Source organism: Phodopus roborovskii, unplaced genomic scaffold (genome assembly GCF_943737965.1).
Source record: "Phodopus roborovskii unplaced genomic scaffold, PHOROB, whole genome shotgun sequence".
NCBI lineage: Eukaryota > Metazoa > Chordata > Mammalia > Rodentia > Cricetidae > Phodopus > Phodopus roborovskii.
Window position 1 is genome coordinate 3,120,151 of NW_026126639.1, and position 22,313 is coordinate 3,142,463.

Below are 22,313 nucleotides of genomic sequence, written 5' to 3' on the forward strand. Positions count from 1 at the left end.
CAGATGAGATGTCGCGGAGACACAGTAGCAGACAGGGAGTCTGGCCGCTGACCTCATGTCCCTCACCCACCTGCCCCCTTCTCCTGCAGCCTTGCACTGGGTGGTCAGTGACCAAGTCAGGAAGAGGGAGCACCTGCAGAGAACGGGATTGAGCTTGCCCAGGGACAGACTAGAAGACATGAACTGTGCCTGAGTTCCATGAAGAAGGGTCAGGACCGTGGACCGGGAAGCCAGCATGGCTGCGAAAGTCCTGTTTCTATGACCTGGAACACCTTTTAATTTCATCTTGACTCAGCTTCCTCAAATATGAAAGAGAATTAATAATAATGCCTAGCTAGATTATTGTGAAAGTTATGAATTACTGTGGTAGTTAGAAGGGCTGAATTCCTTCTCTCTCTCTCTCTCTCTCTCTCTCTCTCTCTCTCTCTCTCGTGTGTGTGTGTGTGTGTGTGTGTGTGTGTGTGTGTGTGTGTGTGTGCGCACGCGCTTGCAAGTGCAGGAGTGCAATGTATTAGCTAAAATTGGCGGGAAAATCTGGTCAAACGGTCAAATGATTGAAAACTATTTGACCCACGATGATTAACAATGATGAAGGTAAGCATTTACCACCAATGTTTCTTTAACATTGCATGAGAAAGAATAAGAAGCCAACTTTGATCCTGGGTAACTTTAGCCAATACCGTCTTAGCACGATCATTATTCCATTTTGTATGGATTTCCCCCTAATCATGTGTCAGAAGCAGGTAACAAAGAACTAAACACGGTTTATGTTTCCTTGTGGAGCCTGCTTACTTGAAGGAATTTTATGAGGCCTGAGTTTCTTAAACGCACGATCATGTCAAGCAAAAGACTGAAGCCAAGCTATTAGAGGACTACACTGGCGGACAGGGACACCATGAGAGACCTACCATTGTGTTGCGCTGAGCAGGGGGGGTCCTAGGACCACAAGTCTCTTGCGTCAGCAGAGAAACTGGCTGAAATTCCTCAGAGTGAGGCTTGTTGGGAAAACTCACATGTAAGGGAAGGTGAAAGGCTGGGAGCCTCTCGCTCTCCTCCTCTCCCACTTTCTGTCTGCTTGTCACCATGGCTACCTCTCCATCTGTCTCCCCATACGGAGAGGCTGGTCGCTTGGAAGACATCCTGGAAGGAACAAAAGAGGAGAAAATAATGAAACCTCCACATAAATCCTTAATGCCGCCATTGTGTGGTTAGGGGCCATTGTAACAGAAATGGCTTTTTGTGCTGGCAGAGAGCAGGAAGCCATCCAAACAGCGCTGCACGGCACACACAATCAGAAACAATGGCCAAGCAGGTAGCGACAGAACGGTGCTTGTTTGCTGTGAGAATAATGCACTAATATAGCACTCTCTTGTATTCTGGGTTCTTAAACAAGAAAATTCACCTAAGAACACTGCACAAGGCAAGTCCATTTCATTTCAAAGGGAAGGAAACTATCCACCTAGTTTTACACTTTGATAGATCTGATTCAAAACACAACATCTGTGAATAGAAAATACTACGGGCAGTTTAAAAGAAAGAAAAGCACTGAAATTTCCTCCATCCAAAACAAAAAAAAAAAAAATGTATATAATAAAAGAAATGCATGCTCTCCACTTGAACAAGTTTGCATTGCATTAACAGTAAGATTCCTAGTAGTGAGACATAGAAGGTCCTCGGAGAAACTGGCAGGAAGTTGCATATTTGCTCAAAACTTAAGAGCTACAAACATTTTTAACTTGTGAGACATCTAACCCGTTTTGACATTTGGTCCTAACATCAACATGTTGAGGTAACAAATCACACCGGGCATTTTTTAGAAGTTGTTTCTATCTGCATAAGCCTAGCCGTTATTTAGATGTGAATCTACAGTTATTTACTCCTCAGAATATTTAAGCACAGAAAGAAACCCCCATGCTTTGATTCGGTAAGAAAAGCTAAAGGAAGCAGGTCTTAGATAAAGGGACAAGAACTGTGCATTGTCTTTGTGCTTCAGTAGGGTTCAGACCATCATCTGAGCTTAAAATCCATGGCAAACATTTTTAGTGAGGGGGCCAGCTCTTTCTCCTACTGTGAAAAAGTTTTATATAGAAAAGGAGCTGAGTTAAAACACCCAATGTAAAAACAACCAGCTGCCCTGCAGTATGTACAGCCTCATCTGCGCTTGAGATAATAATTATTTTGTCCAGGTTGTCCATCAGCATACAACGAGTGTCTGTAGAACCCTCCCTTTTTATTCTAGACCCATGGGACAAGAGGCAGAAATCATATTCCCTGAGGGAGGACTGCACTACTATTATGTCTACATTGTGAATGTATTTCTCATCCCTGAAAAGTGATTCTGCCATTAGTGAGAGACTCTCTCTCGCTCAGGTCACTCTCCTTTAAACTAAGAGATAGCATCTGCCTCTTAAGATTTTTTTTTTTTTTTTTTTTTAAGAAAACCAGTAGAGTCCTTGACTCAGGGCAGACAGTCACTGAGTGCAAGCTCTTGCTTACATTGCAGACTTCAGACCTACCACATGAATCTCCATGAGAGAGAGGGGGGGGAGCTGCAAAGAAAGGGGGACATTTTCTTCTAACTCTTATAAAGAGTTTAGCTGTAAAATAACCACGTAAGCCAAAGCTGCCCAACAGAAAACTTCCACCAGACCCGCTTAATGTACTTAAATGTAAACCAATATCCAAGTGCCTTTAAAGATGTGTTAACGGTGATGCTGTTGACCAGCTAAGATCAGAGTAGATCAAGAGGAGGACGTATCTACAGGCACCTGTCATGTGAGCTCTCGACACTCAAGTCTAACTACTTTCGACTCCATTGCGAAGGTTTATTCCAAGTTCACTCCAAATTCGGAGAAGGATGGAAAGGGCTGAGGTAAATCATTAGGATTGTTTAGGTCTTATTGGCTGTCTCACAAGTTACATTACTACATACTACACTGGGAATAGTCAGATCTCAGGGTTCTGATCCTGTTTTGCACTGGTGAACATCTCATCACTTATTAGAAGGGGATGCTCAGACACTGAAGGTTTTTGTGGAGAGATCTGTCATGGTACACTAGTAGGGATATTTTTTTTTACCATTGGTTGATTCACTTGTGATGAAAGCACCATGCCTGTGGTCTGCAGAGCATCACTATTCTTATTAGAGTCGATAGATGTTGTTCTACGGTCCCCCACCATAGCCTCATATGCAATCAGTCTTCCTGTGTCTAACAATTTGAGGCTACTAGCAACACTTTGCACTTTGCTCCTGGTAATCATACAAGAAAGCTGGCCCAACTGGTCTCTAAGGTCGTCACAGATCTACAGTTCTCAGAACTAAGATCAAAATGGGATTTTCCACTTTGTTAATACTATCAGAAGTAATATCTAGAAGTAGAAACACAGAAAACAAGTAGAGAGAGATTCTGGCACTATTCTCAATGTGTCCAGACACCTCTGAGCACAGATCCACTGCATGGACAAGTGGCTGAGTGTATTCACCAAACACAGCATCCGATGGAGTAAAAGTTCAAGGTCAAGATGCCAGAAGGCAATTGATCCCCCAGCTCCATTTTCAAAATATTGTCAGATGCCCTTCTCCTGTTGGCCTTTGGAAAGCATGCTAATAAATGTCAGGTAAAGCCTTCTGCAAGACAGATGCTTGGAGTAAGAACATGCATGGTTATGACTAAAGTGAAAAGTAAAATTCCCAACAAATTACACTCCAGTTCTATCTACAAAGGGATCCATCTTGGGTGGAGCAAAGTCCCAGTTCCTGAAAGTAGACAGCGGTCATAAAATCACCCTGATTTATGAGAGCTACAGTGGCCACATTTGCATGACTGTGTTGCAGGGTGAGAGCACCTTGGGACAATCTATGTATAATGCATGCTCTTATGTGCTTTACCTATGACAGAAACCCAGACTTCAGAGAAGCTGGCCTGAGACAGACAGAACTCAAGATGGCGGCAACTTGTAGGGCTGTGATTCATGGGTATAATGTTGGTGTCTTAACTCAGTGTTATGTCTGGCCAAGGAAATATTCTTCAAAGAGTTCATCTAAGTATTGGCTTTTCCCTAAAAAGTGCAAGACGCTTACCTACTGAGAGGTTTTAATGGCCCCAGCAAGGTCTCTGTTTCAAGAGTTTTATAAAGCGAGTAGGGGGAGTTTGAGTACAGGGAATAGAACTAGTGAGGGACACCTGAGGTTAGACCCAACTGACAAGAACTGTGGAACCCTCAGCCCTGGTTCCACTTGGGCAGTGGCTCTGGGAGGCGCCAGAGAATGGTTTACCTTGTACATCTTAAGGGAGGAGAATGACAAAGAGGAATGGGAGTTTGGGGATAAATAGAGCTGGATCTCGTGTAGGAAGTAAGGAGGGAGGCAGAGATGCAGACGGAGATACTTTTAGAAAGTCAATATAAATTTAGGGTTCAGGTTTATTTAGGAAAAGGAGCAGATTGAGAAGCATGGATGGAATCCCATCTCTCCTCTCTAGCACTCCTGGGATGCTGAGTTGCATGAATGGAATAGATAAGCAACGGTCCCCTTGGAAGGAGAGGTTGGCTTTCGCAAAGCCTCCCTTTCCTTTCCGTTTTACTGTAATGTTCTGCATAATCATGCTAGTGAGATGGTCCTCTTAACACGACTGCGTCTCTCGCTATCAAAGTGCATCACAAGCACTGTGCACAGAGAATGCACCTCTGCTTGTGGTCACTCGTGGAGTGCAAACTTGCAGGTAGAAAGAGGAGATCAGACTGCCAACAGAAAATTAAAACCGTGGTCTTGAACACTAGCAAGGCAGTGAGTGGGCTGACCTGGGGGAGTGGTGGTGTTAAGGAGCCTTGATGCCTGCCACCTCCTCTGGAAAGCTTTTGGCATGGGTTTCCGAGTGCAGACTAAATATCAAGGCCATTTAGAGCTCTTCTATATTCTAAATCAGTGAATGTCACAAGCCCCAGGTGCTCATCAAAATAGGGCCCCGCCCACTCAAGACACCTGGGTCCTAATCCTTAGGCTTGTGAAAATGTAATGTTTTACAGAAGAGTAGGTTTTGTAGGTGTGAGATGTAGAACTGGGAAGGTTATGGCTGGAATAGTTCTGGGGTCCATGGTGACCATAGTATTTTCAAGATGGAAAGCCAGAAGGGCAGATGCCGGCACAAGGGGTCAGATTCCCGCCAAAGGCTTCTGGTGTGAAGATGATGAACCAAGAGATGTAGATGACATCTATGAGTTGGAGAAAGTGTCAGTTCTCCCAAAGAGCATCTAGAAGAGACTTAGCCCAGAAGGCACCTTGCTTTTAGGACTTCTTTCCTCCAAATTGAAAGTCAAAGCCACTCAGTGTTGGCAGTGGAGCACTAACACTCAAGCCACCTAAATGCACACGATACACCACACTGGGTTTTTTCTGAAGTCTCTTCTTCCACACATGGACCAGCCTTACTTTCCCATCAGACAGATTTCTCCTCAAATCTCTCTTATTCAGTAAGCACTCATTCAAACACCTCTTCTGAGGTTAGACTCCCCCCTCCCCACCATTCATGGGCATAGTATTTCCTACTTATGTCTTTGTTTATACTCTGCCCTCCCCCACTAAAATACAAGAACAATGGAGACAGAGAGAGGGAAGTATGGCCAGGTGGCAGCGTCGTCTTTCTTCCTGGAATCCCAATGATGGTATGTTTCATTTTGACCATCTCACATGTTAACATTCATAAATCACGATACCTTGTGTGAGTTTGTTCCCCAAATTTAATTTTTAGAGTTCTTATAAAAGTATCTTATAGTTCTGTTTCAAATGTATGAGGAAGGCTGAAGAGATGGCTCTGTGACCAGGCATGTTCACTGTGAGGTCATGATCAGCACTGTGGGCTTGGTGAGGACTGGCTAGTTCCCCACCCTAAACACCAGCACCTTTGGGGAAGCCTTGACTTCCTTCCCCATAGAATCTAGTCTTCCGGGCTCAAGCACAGTTATTCATATTTCAGTGAAAGCGCTAACGGGCAGCTCCACTACAGATGTATCTGTCCTGTGAAACAATGAGGGAAAAATGAACTGAGTGAGCACAGTTTGTGCCTAGAAAATAACCCCTGTGTCACGAGAACACAGGTGGTGGGATGCATTACATTTTCTGGTTTGCCTTTAAGTGAGTAATAGAACGCATATACCCACTCATCAATTATCAACCAATCAATTAATCTGCTGAAAAATATCTAAAGTCAACCCAGTATTCAAGTGGACGGTAACATAACTAAGAAGTAAAGACTACCCTGAGATAGATGCCTTCTCAGTAGTGTGTATACTATGAGAGACGGGCAACAGAATGATGTTATGTCACTAGATTCATCAGAGGATGCTTCCATGACGTCTGAAGATTGGACAGACGTCAGTAAACGCAGGAGGAAAAGTGACAGTGTAACACATACACAGAATCATTCTCAAGCACACACACTCACACATACATATTCATACACGCTCACACACAAACTCACACTCACACACACTCACATACACGGGCAAATACACACCTAAAATAAAACCCAAGTGTTTTAAAAGGAGGCACAGGACTGCTTTGGGAGAGTAGGGAAAATGGTCTGGGTGAAGCAAAGGGGAGGGAATGGCGGAGATGAACAGGAGGGGGTGACCTTAAACACCAAATTTCTGATTAAGCATCAATTTCAGTGGCTAGACTAGAAAGCTGAAATCTATACAAAGGCATAGAAAAAGTAGTCAAAGCTCACGAATCATATAGCAACATCACCTAAACAGTGTGTGTGTGTGTGTGTGTGTGTGTGTGTGTGTGTGTGTGTGTGTGTGTACATGTGTTCGGTTACAGTGTGAGCCAGCATCAGCTTCTTCCTGGGCACTGGGGACCTCATTCAGGCCCTCATACTTACAGGGTAGAGCTTTACTGACTGAGCTATCTCCTAATAAGCAGGGTTTTAGAAAGAGAAATGATTTGTTTCCAATTTGTTCACTCTTTAAGGATCACTGAATAACGATGAGTGAGCAAAGAAAATGGCTAAAAAAGCTTATGTTGGTGAGTGAAGTAGCAGGGTTATTCTCCTGGCCATTTCATGGCGTTAAATGCTTAACACGGGATCCTTCCCATTCCGTGCCGATTTCTTCACAGACTGATGACTTCCTTCCTGGTTGCTCTCCCAAATACTAGTTTCTGATGTTCACCCTTGTCTTGTATTAAGACACAAGCAAGGAATAGATCATGTCTGAAAACATTTGAAAATGGTTAAAGAGATGTGCCCTGTTATGAGAACTTCACAAATGCCATGCAAAATAAATAGATCTGCAATTATTTCCTTGGCTTTCATTTTAAATATAAATGTCTCTGTAGACACCATAGGCGGATTTTAGCCCCTGGGAAGGTCCTATTGGATAGTGTAGGACCCTTATGAGGTGGGAAGTCTCTAGGTCATTGGAGCCTTGTCCTCAGAGGACACTGGGGCCCAAATCCTCCCTTCTCTGTGTTGTTTTTCCTGCCTGACCATGAGGTGACTGGTTCTGCTCCAATGCTGCTCACCATAGCCCCACAGCAGTAGGGCCAACGAACCAAGGAGGTTTCCCTTGAGCCAGACCCTTTTTAATTTATGTTTTGGCTATCTTGTGTATTTGTTAAAATCACGCAAAACTGACTGTTATCGCACTCAAAGTTACCACACTCAAACATTCTTCAAAGTTCATTGTTGGGAATGGAAAGACAATATCTGAGAACACGTATAAACTATTTCCTTTTAATTCAAGAATTCTGAGTGAAGATAATTAACAGAAGGAACAGAACTCGACTGCATATTAAATTATCTATTCGCTATAGAATGTCACCCACCCTATAGGTGGAATTGAAAGAGATATGAAGCTTGAATGAATCTATTTTTACCCAGATGGGTAAAATAAGCAACACGCCCCTTTGACGCATCATCTGGTTACACACTTAGAATGTCACATTATCAAAGGAAAAAAAATGTCTGCCGTTACCATTTGTCTACGAATTTCAATTGTTGTTGTTTACATCTTGCCATTTATATTTTCCTTTTCCTTGACAAGATTTAAATATCCTTTCTCTACCAAGAGTTGTCTTCCTGCACTCTAAAGACACCTCATCAGTTCCCTAAACCAAGTCTGTGCTTTATCATCTCCAGAAGTCTGCCGCAGAATTTATTTATGGTAAACATGCAGTCTTCAAACTTCTGTACCATATTTTCCTCCTTCAAAGTCTCTCTCCGTCAGTGTGTCATGCAGAACTTGCTTCTCCCTGTTCCTCTGCTCAGTATCTCCTCCTCTGAGGACCTCACACCCAACGTTGTTCCTAAGAGGCATGGATGTGTCCCCTGGGTTCTGCCACAAAGTGTGTGTTAGCAGAACTCGCCCAACCCCTGAGAAGACACACAGACAGGACACACGGAGGAAGGATACTTGCGTGCCTCACCACACATCTCAGCAGAGTGGAACTTGACAAAACTCAGCATCAAGTGCAAGTCTACAAACAAATGAGCCCGAGCTGCAGCCACTTGGGAACTAATCTGTTACTCTGCTTTAAAAGGGAAAGGGTACAACACAAAATACCTCTTTACTGTGTATTACAAAACCTTAAGTAGCGTTTAGAAGAGGGTTTGGTAAAGATGTCAGGGCCAACAGTGTGTATCAAAGGGACACTCCAGGACTCCTCCACTCTCAGCCATGCCCTTCTACTCTGTGGCCCTCAGCTGTGGGACCAAGCTCCACATCCCCTTCCTTCATTCAGCACCTTGTGTCGGCTGCCTGTCTGTTGGTGGTGGTGGTTTTCTAATAACAATGGGACCACTTTTCTTGACTCCCTCTCCCGTCTTCTGAGCACCATCACAGTTCCCAGTAAATGCCCTATTCTACCTCTTCCGTTCCCCTCAAGCCTGAGGAGGGGAAGAGAGCAAGAGAGCAAGGCAGTTCAGGGCTGTCCCAAGAAATGCTTCCAGGTGAAAAAGAGAGGCGCCATCAGGAGACAATGTATCAGAGAAGACTCAGAGGTGGGACCGAAGAATGGCTTCCGTATCAGCTCTAACTTCTTCCCAAATTAAGAAATGAAATTAACTTTAAGATGACTGATTTGTGTGTGTGTGTGTGTGTTTACTTTTAAACAAGTTAGTTAGTATTTAAAAACTGTCTGGGCTGAGCAAAGTGGTGCCTGCCTTTGATCTCAGCTCTTGGGAGGCTGAGGCTGGGGTAGCCAGAGTGTGAGACCACTCTGGGGTATACAGCAAGATCTTTCCTCAAAAAAAAAAAAAATTAAAAATAATTTTTGGTTCCATTCAGCAGTGATTAGAGTCTGAATGTACATTCTCCCCACACACACACTTCTACCTGTTTCATTAACAACACAAATCAGTAGCATTTCAATGCCAAGATTAAGAGCATCTCTCACAAGAGTAAACTCCGAAAGTTCTGTGAGTACAGGATGCTGCCCTAGCTGGAGCCTTACACCTGTAATCTCAGTATCTCTCTGAGGAGGAACATCAGAATTCCGGGTCAGCGTCATCAATGCAGTGCGTTTAAGGCCAGCCTGGGCTTCTTGAAATGCTGACCCACAGAAAACACTATCTATGGAGCTAAAATGTGTTCAGTTGAGTCTTCACTTTTTATTGCATTTCTCCAGAATTACCCCATGTTAAATTAAGCAGCCTGACACTGGAAAAGTAGAGAGACCACACCAGGTGCAGTCTCTACTGTTCAAAGGTAGAGAAAGGCTCCGGAGTTTGCTGTCACAGCGAGGAAGAACATGAGTTTGAGAGGGAAGGTTGCATAATAAATGCAAAGCCACTCTTATCCATAAAGAGTTAACAGTGTCCTAAACTGTTTTCTTTTTAAAAGCATCAAAACTACCCTTTTGTATGTTAAAAAAAAAAAGAAAGAAAGAAAGGAAGGAAAAGAAAAAAAGAAAAAGTAATCTGGCAGTGAACACTTTCTACCTGAAAGAGAGACAATATCTGCCATTAATGAGCCATTAATAATCCTTTGAATTTCATACCCTTTCTAACAGACAGAAACACCAATTTTGAGCTATTAACATTTGATTAAACAATTCCTCTAACCATGGGATTACTAACCTTTAACTATCTTGAAAGAAACATGGATGATTGAGACATTTAAATATTGAAGATATGGTCTTTTTAAGTTGTCAGGAAAATCGACCAAATGTAAAGTTATAAAAAAGAAAAAACAATGAAAAAAACTAGTGTCTGTCCATAAATGGTCATTTGCTGTGAATTATTCAGTTCATGTATTGTAACACATTGGTCATTAATCACAGAAACAGCAGTTTAACCTTTTAATCCACAGGTTAAAAATGTCAGAGTCCTTTTGTTGTGATTATTTATAAATTACTTACGATAATGCAGCCTTAGGAGCTGGGACTCAGAAGTTTGTTATTTATAGACACAGAGGGTATACTTTTTAGGGAAACAAGAAGCCTTTTCCATTTCAGTCTAGTCTTGCCTTTTTGACAGCTCTGAGTCCACAGGATGTGGAGGGATGATTTAAATTTTACATCAGAATTGGGACTGCCCTGGACTTTTCCCCCTTCTCAAGGGAGGCATTGTTCTTATTTTCCACAAGCAGGCATGACAGCCAGCGCCAGACTGGAGTCTTAACGGTGCGCCTCCCAGTCAGCACCAAGGAGACTTTCTCCAGAGCTTCTACAGATGCCCAGCTCCTCACGTGTCTGTGAGCTGGGCCAGTCAGCGCAGCTACCTACACCCTGGTCCCCAGGACAGATAGAGAGGAAGGAAAACTCTCTCTCTCTCTCTTCCAGTACATGGTGCAGAAGGCTTTCATTAAAGAAACCCCCTCTAAGCAGCCAGACCCAAACCAAACCAAAGTCCTAAGCTCTGTTTTGAGTAGCATTTCTTTTTTTCTAACCCTGATGGTCAGAAGCTGGACACACACACACCAGTGTGTGCTCTGGGCTAGAGGAACTTAAAGCAACTGAAAACAACCAGAAGTCATTTTAGATTTTTCTGAGATGTATAGTTGTCACATCTATAAATTTCTGTTTCCAAGCAGTGGGGTAAGCAAGGACAGAAAAGGGCGTGATCTGGGTACCTAGTCTCAAGTGCCCTACTAAGACATCCGTTAAAACTGCCTTCAGAATCCCTACAAACAGTGCAATCTCTGGTGGCAATCAGCACAGTTGCCAGTGAGAAGAGGTGAGAAGAGGAATTGTTCTGTCTATTGTTCTATCCTTGAATGAACTCTTCAGGGAAATGGAGGTATTCTGTGGCAGGTAAATAAACTATGGTATGTACGGGGATGGAGGGAGGAGAGAGAGAGAAAAGCCTGGGAAGGAGAAGAGAGATGAATAGACTATGCCCGGATATGTCAATAGTATTCTTTTTACGGGAACATCTTAATTATGCACTGGACATTTCATTTTATATACTTAAAACCACATGTTAATTGTTCTCATTTACTGTACCGTCTTAAACTACCTCTGGATTTGTTAACCTGTAAATCTGAAAGTTGAGGTGTGTACACATAACAGGTGGCTATTACCCTATGAATCTGAAAGATGCAGGCCATGCACGTAACAGCGAACCATTTTGCCCACATGATCAGCGTTGCTCTCCTAATGGTCCGTGTGGCTTCCTCAGTATGATTATGTCTACCTATGCCCCCGTGCCATGTGCTGGGGCCCTTTCCAATCGCTTCCTTGACATTACCACGTTCAGTGAAGATGGATTTCCACTGATGGACATCACTATCCACATGAAATACGCATGCAAAAAATGAACCTGGACTAGAAGAGTCTACTTAGGTTTGATGGCATGAGTCCTCTGCATAAGTACCGTTTCATTTGTTATAATGATTAAGTCATGTTGACCTTTTCAGGGTGTCACCAAACCACAACAGAAACACTGGAAATAAAAAATAAATTTGTCTTTCATAATAACCTTCTTGAGTACTTATTCTTGAGGGGCCTTCCAGTCTTCTTACCTAGGCTTCTTTATGGGGTCTTCACCCCTGTTGGCTGAGCCCTGCCCCTCTCACACGACTGGCTAAGTCTAAATACATAGCAACTTGTTCTATGATCAAGAGTGACTTATTCTGATTGCGGCATACACCTTGAAATCAAATCTGTTGGCATGTTTAATTTATTTAGGATCTAATAATGATGACAAAAATAATTAAGTAACCAGTCTAGTTTTAATTTCTTTTGTTTCCAAAGGTCATTGTGAAAGCCAGCAAGTGAAGCCATCTACTCTACAGCAACCCTCTGGAGTACAACTCCACAGCAGAAATGAGAAAGGGCTCATAGTTTTCAAAAATGACCACTGGATAGCCCAATGGAGAGAAATTCTGTGAGCCCCTGCCCTCTTTCAAATTCAAATACTGCTGACAGGAAGTGTCCTGGCTTTGCTGATGGTGGGCAGTTTGAAAACCAAACTCTTTTCTGTCCAAGCCCACACAGAATTGTGTCTAGTGCAACTGACGGAGAAAGAAAGAAAGAAAAACAATGAACGAAGTGGAAATGTTTTTGTTATATTCAAAACAGACAGCAGAGAACAAATATACAGGGCACAGGTCTTCCCCAGGACAACAGCTACTGTTGAGAGAGGCAACTTTCTGAGCTGCCCAGAAAAACGGAGGGGAGGGATCTGACATTACAGTCTCAAAAGTACTGAAAGCCAACAGGGCAAACATCCATCAACCCAAACTCCACACCAGTAGAGCCCAGCTGCGGCCAGTGTCAAAGGATGCCCAGCCTGTCCATTGCCCCCTATCATGCCAGCATCCCTTTGCTTAAATGAGTAAGAATTAAATCCATAAGCTTTGCTGTTTTCCAAGCTTGACCTCCAAACTCGTTTTATGTCTGAAGTATTTATCTTCTTCTCCCATTAATCTTTCTTGGTTTAAAACACTCCCTGTTGTTTTTAGAAAGACACACACACACAGAGAGAGAGAGAGAGAGAGAGAGAGAGAGAGAGAGAGAGAGAGAGAGGGAGAGGGAGAGGGAGAGGGAGAGGGAGAGGGAGAGGCAGAAATCATGGATCCCATTGCTACTGTGTATAACTTAGGGATCCTAGCTCTTTACTGTAAATGTGAGAGAGATGGAGTATTCACTGAAGCGACTATCACACCCAAAGGGTGTGGCGCATGCTGTGGAGACAAAAGAAGCCATTGGTATTTTATAACACTCTGTGGAGTGAACACATACGGAAAGAGGCCGGTGCATGATGTGCTTAGATGCAAGGCTGAGACAGAGCTTAGTCCCAAACTCACTGTAGTTCATGTTTCAAGAGGGTCATGAAGCCTGAAGCGAACACTTTTCCCATGCCCCGTGTTCCACGTTAGTTCTATGGCCAAGCACATCTACTTTTGGATATTCCCCAAGATACTGCCACTCCAAGAGACTGCTATGCTAGGCTGTAATTTAGATGGTGACATCACTAAGTTTGTTCTTATTAGTTGCTAAACTACAGTCATGAAAAAATTTTGCTCATCAACCCATGTATTCAGTCACATTTCCACACAGTGCCACAATCGACCACACACACACACACACACACACACACACACACACACACACACTCACACACGCGTTCTCTTTTTCTCTTTACAAATATGTACAAGCCGAAACGTGTCAACCCAAAGGCTGGACCCTCTCAGTGCAGGGTTGACCATTTGTGACTTCCTAGGGCTGGGCCCTCCCTTCCCCCCTCCCCCCCTCCCCACAGCCGAACAAAGGCCCAGCTGTATAAACCGAAGAGCACAGTGCAGAGATGGACGAAAGAGGGAGGGCTGTCTGACATGCTGACCACTGTCGGAACTTATGAGGATAAAGGAGCCTTGAAGGAGAAAAGTAATCACCCGATGCTCCCCCCAACCTTGTTACCACATGGAGAACATTTTTTTCCACTATCCAAACTCCCCATTCCAGTCCCCCACAACTGAAAGACCTTTGTATTCCAAGAGGGCCGGAGCTGTCCTCAACCTTCCCCACCCTGCCCTCCCTTTCTTTGCTCCTTTTATTTTCTTGTTTTGTTTTGTTGCTGCTGGCAAGTTTGTGGACAGAGGATCAACTGGACTCCTTCAAAATCTGTTTCCCCTACCACCCCACCAATGTTTGTTAAGACTAAACAACGTACTCTTGACTTCCAATAATTATTTAAGCTTAAAGACTTTAGAAGCTGGTACATTTTACTTAAAAACACAAACCAAACATGAATAACTGTGGTAACTGAATGAAGACATAAAGGTAATTCTTGTAGGATACATATGTGGAGATGAGTTTATGGACTATCTTGAGTCTACCAACTGTAAGATGTAACAGGAAGGAACTTTCCCCTGGAGCTGATTAACCCTGTCATAATCCTAAATCTCATATGTCCAAAACATTAAACCCTGAAGATGATTAACCAGGGACTCAAACATGCACTTCCTACTCTCAAGTTTGCTACCCTTGCATACTAGACTGACATTATTAACAGAGGATCACAGTTGTCACACTCCTACCAAGATTGCTACCATAACTGAGTCAGCCAAACACATTAAATAACAAAGAAAATCCCTGGATAAAAGCCAGCAGCCAAGTGTGGTCAGAGACGTATCATATGCAAAGTTGGTTCTATTTCTTCTGTTTCGGGATGTCCTTTGAGGTTGGAACATTTGAACAGCCCCAGCAGCAGCTCTGAACATAGAAGACCCTAAAGGATTATTCTTTTTCAGATGGGGTAAAACTTCATTGTTTCATCCTTCTGTTTACAGACCTGTTCAGCACAAAATGGGTCCTTATAGAAAAGAGCTTCCTTAGAGTGGATGCTCAGTCACACTTTCACAGGCTGCCACCTCAATCTCCTGTCTCCACGGCTGGTGTGGACAACACTCACGTGCCTATTTGTTTCATGTGGGAGACACCTTTCGGGATAAGTGAGGAATTAGCTTCAGTACCTGGTTGTCATGAAACAAACATATCAAAGTGTGCAAGAAAAAAAAAAAACTATGCTTGCCAATGACACATCGAAATCACGCAGAAATAGAATACAGAGGAACAATTACCTGGAAACAGAAACTTAGTTTTGTGCCATTACAATCTTCCCACCTTCCCTTTATTTAACACTGACCCTCCAGACACATGTGCAGATAAACCAGCTATCATTTATAAACTGTTTTAAAACACGGAATATTAATAATTTGAAAATGTAAGCTAACACTAAGATACCATATAAACAAGTGGTCCCCGTCCCAGGGAGACATATGAGTCTACATAGAACTAGTCAACAAAGGTATTCAAGAGCATCATCCATAGTAGCCAGAAACATGGAAATAGCACAAGTATCAATCAGATGGTAAAATGGTAAAAGAAGGTGATATGGGCACAGTGGAATATTATTTTGTAACAAGCAGAATGACATAGTGATGGATGTTTAATACACTGGAGCCTATGTAACATTGTGTTATGCAATGCAATCAGGTCACAAGGAAGGAAATACGTGCATGTCTTATGTGACCTGTCCAGAATAGGTACATTTATATAACAGAGAAGGAATGTAGTTCTTGGTCAGAAGGAGGAGGAGTGACAGAGAAGGGTGGATGCTGGCTGATGGGTACAAGATGTCATCAGGAAGGATGGACACTGTAAGTTTAGATTGTGGTTATGCAAGCACGATTACAGGTATAGGGGATTAAATCTTTATAAAGTATACAGTAAGTATGTACACTTTGTGGCATGTGAATTGCATTTCAATCAAGTAGTATTTTAAAACCTGCACATAATCATTATGATCTCTACTTTACCTACAGAAGGGGAACTAGGGACATAACACAGGCTGAATAGATTCTCCTGGTTAGAAAGTGGTAGGGTTAGAATTCAACTCTATATAGAGTAGTGCTTCCTAGCATGTATCTGGCTTTCCATTTCAGTTTTGAGTTACACACCATCAACCACAATTTCAAAATAGTAAATGGAAAAGTCCAGAAATAAGCAACTTGAAAGCTTGAGACAACGGGCTGCTCTGAGTCAGATGGAGAAGCTTCTCTTGCTTTATCCAGAGCCTCCAATGTGAATCCTCCCTCCAGGCAACATGTCCATGGTGTGAATCCTCCCTCCATGCAGCATGTTCATAGTGTGTACATCACCTACATGTCAACCATTCAACATCCACCTGGATTTACAGTCTGGCAAAGTTATGATACTTATGTTCAAGAAGGCTTCATCCAGTCACTTAGTGGAATGTCACAATGCCATCTCCATCTCATCTCAAAGACCCTGGACCAGGCTTCTTCATCCCAACAGGAAGGATGAGTGAAGCACTATGTACTCTGAGAAAGAGACAGGCCATAGTCCCCTAATCTGCACAATTCTACTTTAATTATTCAGCTATGGTGGATGGCTGCCATTAATCTCCCACTGTGAAGTTTATTAATTAAACCATGACACAGGTATGCATGGGGGGGGGAATAAACAGTGCATATGGGGCTGAGGACCCAGGAGCCCCAGACTGTATGTCCCATGGATGGGGATATTTACTGGATCATTACATTTTCATTACCAATTACAAATGAGGTAAAGAATAACTTTTCATAAGGGAACTTAAATGTGTGCCTCATGCTTGGTTGTTTGAGTGGTGCTGAGAATCTACGAGCCTAGAGCCATGAGCTCACAGCAAAGCTGAACTACAGATTCTACCTCAAAACAACTGAAGTCACCACCGATGAGATAGAATTAACCTATTTCTTTCTTTCTTTCTTTGATTTTGTTTTTCGAGACAAGCTTTGGAGCCTGTCCTGAAACTCACTTGGTAGACCAGGCTGGTCTCAAACTCACAGAGATCTGCCTGCCTCTGCCTCCTGAGTGCTGGGATTAAAGGTGTGTGCCACAAATGCCTGGCCTAGAATGAAACTATTTCTATTTCATTTCAGTGCAAGCTTTGGGTGGACACTGCAGTTAAATCTCCATTAAGTAAATGTTTTTCTTTTACCTTTGCCATCAGATTCCTTTTTATGTACCTTCTGTGCAGGCCAATCTTGTAACGATGACAGTTGATGGTAGTTATCGGACTAAGCATAGATGACCTCATTGTAACTGCCATGCTTCCTGACATGTCACCAAAGTCTAATCCTGACTCTTAGTAATGTCCTCCCTTAAATGAGGTTTATTTTCTCACAGCCAGAAACTTCACCCTTCAGAAGTCAGGGCCCAGAATCCTTTCTGTAGCATATCTTCGTGAAGCTGGGAAACTTCTAAGCAAATCATAACCTTTGCAAGTAACTTCTGCCATCATATCCACGATTGTTTTTATGGGTGAATACATAAACTCCAATCTCCAAAGCCCAAGAGTAATTAATCTCTCATTTATTTTTTATAATTATTGCTGATGCCAGCTTTATAATCAAACCACAACAAGTTACTCCTCAGATTTACAAAGGCAAGGAGGAGGGCAGATTAGCTGAAGGCATTATGAAATGTGTCCAAAGTAACTTGTTTACAAATACCTTTCTATCATGCAATCTTCAAATATTAATAGTCCATGATGTGTCCCACAATCTTTGTCCTTATCATGGTAGTCTGAGTTAATTTAGGGCAATTCAACACAGACATAATTAGAGGACATTGATTTCCCTGAACAAGAGAAACTTTCAACCAATTTAGAGTTGGGAATTTTTTTTTCTTGAGGTCTATACTTCCAATTTCATTTTTTGAAAAATAGTCTCCCTTTATCACAGCACAGGAGAAAGAATGGTAATATTAAACGGGCATAGACAATAACTTCACATCATGTAAACATGAACAACAAACAGAGCTTATTCAGTTCCAAGGTCCTGAATAGCACTCCACTGATGGTCTCCTCCCCAATTCAATGCATTGCCTTAAAGAATCCTTACAAGTCATTAACTTAATCTTGAAAATCCCTCTAATTTAACATAAATCCCAGGCTGTAATGACTAATCTACCTGAAGGTTAGAGATTTCAGTACAAAACTTTCCATTTCGGATCTGTACCCCAGTGATGGAGACTTGTCACAGGACACTAACCCAAACCACAGGGTGTTCACTATTAAACCATGAACTCCACAGTTAGTCACTCCAGTATCCAACTCAGATTTAATGCAGGGCCAAATAACTAAGACAGATGACTGAGGGTCATTTCAGAGAATGTGCTGGGATTGCCCCAACTCGGGTGGAGTCCTTGGTCAGTCCATCATGTAACATGACCATGTTCCTAACCTCCGGAAATGACTCGCACTGTAGAAGATACAAAGACTCCAGTCTGCTCGCTTTGAGGGGTCCGTGAGTACCTATAAATGCTCACAGCACCGTGCCAAGCACTAGCCATAATTATTAAATGCTGTCTTCTATTATCAGTGCTGTTCTTTGGAATTGAACTGGAGTGAATCTCATTTAAGGCGCTCAGCAGTAAGGCACAGTACAGGACAGGAGATGAATATTCTAATTAGCTTTGACAAGCGATCTGTGTTTAATAGAATCGGCCCTTAGAAGAAAAAAAAAAAAGAGTCAAGAGTTACTTTAACATTTCCATACCAAAATTTTCACTTTTGGGTGAAAAAATGAAAAGCCTTAGAACACAGTGTACGTGGCTGATCTCTGAGTGACATGGGAAATGTGAGGGATTGAGGTGCAGGACCATAGGTGGATAGCATCCTGGGCCCTCAACTCAACCTCGTTTCAAACTCGGTTGAAATAAACTGCTTCTGTCTAACAAGAGAAACTGAGGTGGGAATTTAGTTTCTACCCAAGTACTAGAGCCCCGCCGCTTCACAGATGTGTGGCACTACTCTTCCGCCCAGCCCAGCAGCTCCGTCCAGTGGATGCATATAAAGGATATGCCAAGAGCTGCTCCTTTACTGAAACCGAGGAGAAGAGATCAGGATGCATTGTACGATTCTGGCTTTGGGCAGTTTGTTTGCCAGAAATGATCATTCAAGTACGCAGCTTCCTCATCCAGTGTGTATGGGTGCAGCCCTCCAACGAGGCAATGACTTCCTATTCAGAAGGAATGGTGCAGAAGGCAAGGGTACTGTGATGCTGGGCTTTCAAGCATAATAAGTCACTTATCTCCACTGAGCTCCATGCAAGACACTTTGAAGGGCTCTGAGGACACTGGCTTTAAAGCTTAAAATAATTAAAAAAAAAAAAAAGTATGACATTTTCTAGTAAACTCAATGCACTATACTGTAAGAATTTTTGTGAAAGAAACTAAGAAATCTAAGTTCAATACTACCACTACTGAACTCAGGGAAAGGACTCTATATGAACCAATTCTTCACTTCCCTATGAGTTATCACTGATTCTGGCCATAGCCATTCCTAAAAGCCCAGGCTGCTTACTTTTTAAAAAAAAAATGTTTGTTTCAAAACAAAGGAATATATCCTGCAAACACTCTGTCCTAGTCAGGGTTACCATTGCTGTGATGAGACACCATGACCACAGCAACGTGGAGAAGACAGGGTTTACTCTGCTCACATTTCCACATCACAGCGCATCATCAGAGAAAGTTAGGACAGGAACTCAAGCAGGGCAGGAAACTGGAGGCAGGAGCTGATGCAGAGGCCATGGAAGGGTGCTGCTCACTGGCTTGCTCCCCATGGCTTGCTCAGCCTGCTTCCTTGTAGAACCCAGGACCAGCAGTCCAGGGATGATCCAGCCCATTATGGGCTGGGCCCTCTCCCATCAATTACGGAGGCATTTACTTAGTGTGGTCTCCTCCTCTCAGACAACTTTAGCTTGTGTCAAGTTGACATAAAATATCCAGTGCACACTCCAAGAGAGACAGGACAACCCTGTCAGCTATTAGGCCAGAGTTCAACAGGAACAACAGCGATGCACAGGTTCTAGGGAGAATTTTATGGCTATCAAAGAAAGAAAAAGAGCAGACTGAATAACACCTACTTCAAACTGCAGAGATGGGAAGTTGGTTTCAGCGCCACCAATTACCTGCCCTATGGTTTAGATCCCCTACCCATTGAGTATTCAGAAACTATTCAGAATTAATAAGCATTGCAGTCAGTGGACCAAGTAAGATCAAGTAAATAACTATAATCTAAGTGGAATTGATACTTCTATGTGTAGAAATGCTATTTGAACCACAGATGGGGTAATGTATATTTTATAACAAGAGCCATTGTTGATAACACTCCCAATTAGAGACAATGGAAATGTATTCTAGCATGACTCACATTTTAAACATTTCTACCAGTTTGTCTGGTGATGTCTCCTTTGGAAATTTCTATCAGGGATTTTTAAATAGCTTTCTCTGCCCGCCCCAAATGAAAAAACTGTCCAAACTTTGTTCAAGTATCTTCAGTGATGCCTACAGCCTCTGTACAGCCTTCGGGGTGCTGGAGTCATTGTGCTCTTTATGCTCAGAACAGAAACTAAACTGTTCACTGAGTGCCTACTCTATGTCAGATGCCCTAGTTGATCACAGGCCTTTTTCCTACAACATCTTCCCTTTGTCCTGCCACAGCAGATTTCTCAGTGTTGCTATGATGTTACATGTTAGGATGATCCACATAATTTAACCAACCTGGCACACCGTGACTAATACAACTTCATAATTGAGATGTTCAATGGGCCTGAGGTGGGTGCAAAAAGGGATGGTGAGTGGAACTTTTAATGTAACTATAAGAAAGGCTCATGAGAACCAATTGACGGTGTGTGTACCATGTAATTACAGATACTTCACGATACGGCAGCTGATGATACCAATGTTAAATAGTCGACAGTGTATAATCCTTCATTTTAAAAGCTGGCAATAGATTTGCATGCATTAAATCAAGAATAGAGATAGACTAGAAATGTATAACTTTACTTTACCATTTTTTTTTTTTTTAAAGACAGGGTCTTGCTGTATAGCCCTGGATGGCCTAGAACTCACCACATGTTAAATGCGCAGAGATCACCCTGGCTCTTTCTCCTAAGTCCTGGGCTTAACATGCTAAGGTATTTCATCAAGGATAAATTCTTCTTTGTGTCATTGCTTCTGAGAGTTCCAGTGCGGGGTGACAAGAATGTGCTGGGCAGAGACCTTTCTTTCCTCCCACTGAAGGTCACCTGTAGTAGGAAGCTCTAAGCTCCCAAGCATCATATCTTAGATCTCCCAAAAATGACTTTAAAAATTACCCAAGGGTCCAATGAGGTGGCCTGTGTTTAATCCCTAAGCAGCAGCTACTGGGACCCACATGATCAAACATAAGATCCAACTTCCAGGAGCTGGCCTCCACATAACTGCCCTGGTGTGCATGCGTGTGCATGTGTGAACTCACACATATACACAAATAAGTAAATAAATAAATAAACGCAATGAAAATATTCTGACCTAGGCAACTCCTTTCAGGTAATAACTGGCTCTTCATCTGCAGGTCAGACTCTTTGCTTATTTCAAACTTTTGCTACATTTGCCTGATAATTTAAAAACTATCTTACCTGCTTCTACTTCAGCAACTTACGTAAGGGAGGGAATAAAAACAAGAAATGTTCTCTAAAACTGTGATTTTTATTTAAATATTCGGCAGATCTAGGGAGACGTCACAGAAGTCCATTCTCCAAGCTCACAGACAGGTCACAGCAGGGGACACAGGCAAGTGCCAGGCAGCCCCAGCATTGTGTGCAGGCATGGGCATCAGGGAGATAGCAGACACCCCCCAAAAGTCCCCTGACAGGTGGGCGTGCTCTCGTAACCTCACGTGACTTCATAGCATTCAGGATTGGCTGCTGGTCCAAGGTAGCCACCCACCCAACTGTTAGACAAATCCAAACCTCTGTACTACTCACCAACAATCTCCATATTTCTGAACGTGAGCATAATCAAAAGAAAATCCATACACAGCCAAAGGCGCCCTAGTAATCCCATGCCCACAACAGAGCCATTCCAGCAAATCCCACATTTGTGTTTCTTTTATCTGTAATTCTTTATTTAAATGTGGCAGGAAAAATATATACAGCTTCTGACACAGAGTCCAACGTAACTTGCGAGGCAAGTCCCACGTCTCTGCCATTTCCTCCCTACTCATCTGCTCTGGTCTTGTAAGAATCCGTCAGACAGGCACTTGGCCCATCGCTCACAGCTGGGGAAACCAAGGGGCTCCAGAGGGAAAGGACCTCCCTGAAGTCCTACACCCAGTGGCTAGCAGGTCAGAGACCATGGTTTTACCATCCTACGGCACAGCCTCACACCGTCTGGAAGGCGGAGCTGTACAAACCTAGCCAAAAAAAAAAATAAATAAATAACAATAAAAGAAAAATAGAAAAAAAGCAATAAATGAATAAGTAAATAAGAAATAACAAGTCTCCTGGAAAAGACACTTGTGTTCCTTGAGAATGAGGAT

The 22,313-nt window shown here is 42.7% G+C and overlaps 1 protein-coding gene across 6 annotated transcripts in view; it reads right to left on the reverse strand.

The window, feature by feature from the left end:
* Window positions 1-22,313, reverse strand: part of Sox5 (SRY-box transcription factor 5) — a 358,999-nt gene that overhangs the window by 307,261 nt on the left and 29,425 nt on the right. For 3 of the 6 annotated variants that reach the window (XM_051173350.1, XM_051173348.1, XM_051173347.1), the window contains exon 2: window positions 1,014-1,140. In XM_051173350.1, the coding sequence (XP_051029307.1) occupies window positions 1,014-1,140 (127 nt within the window). Of the gene's footprint in view, window positions 1-908; window positions 1,141-22,313 lie in introns of all 6 variants that reach the window. The other 3 variants (XM_051173345.1, XM_051173349.1, XM_051173344.1) reach the window with 1 other exon arrangement.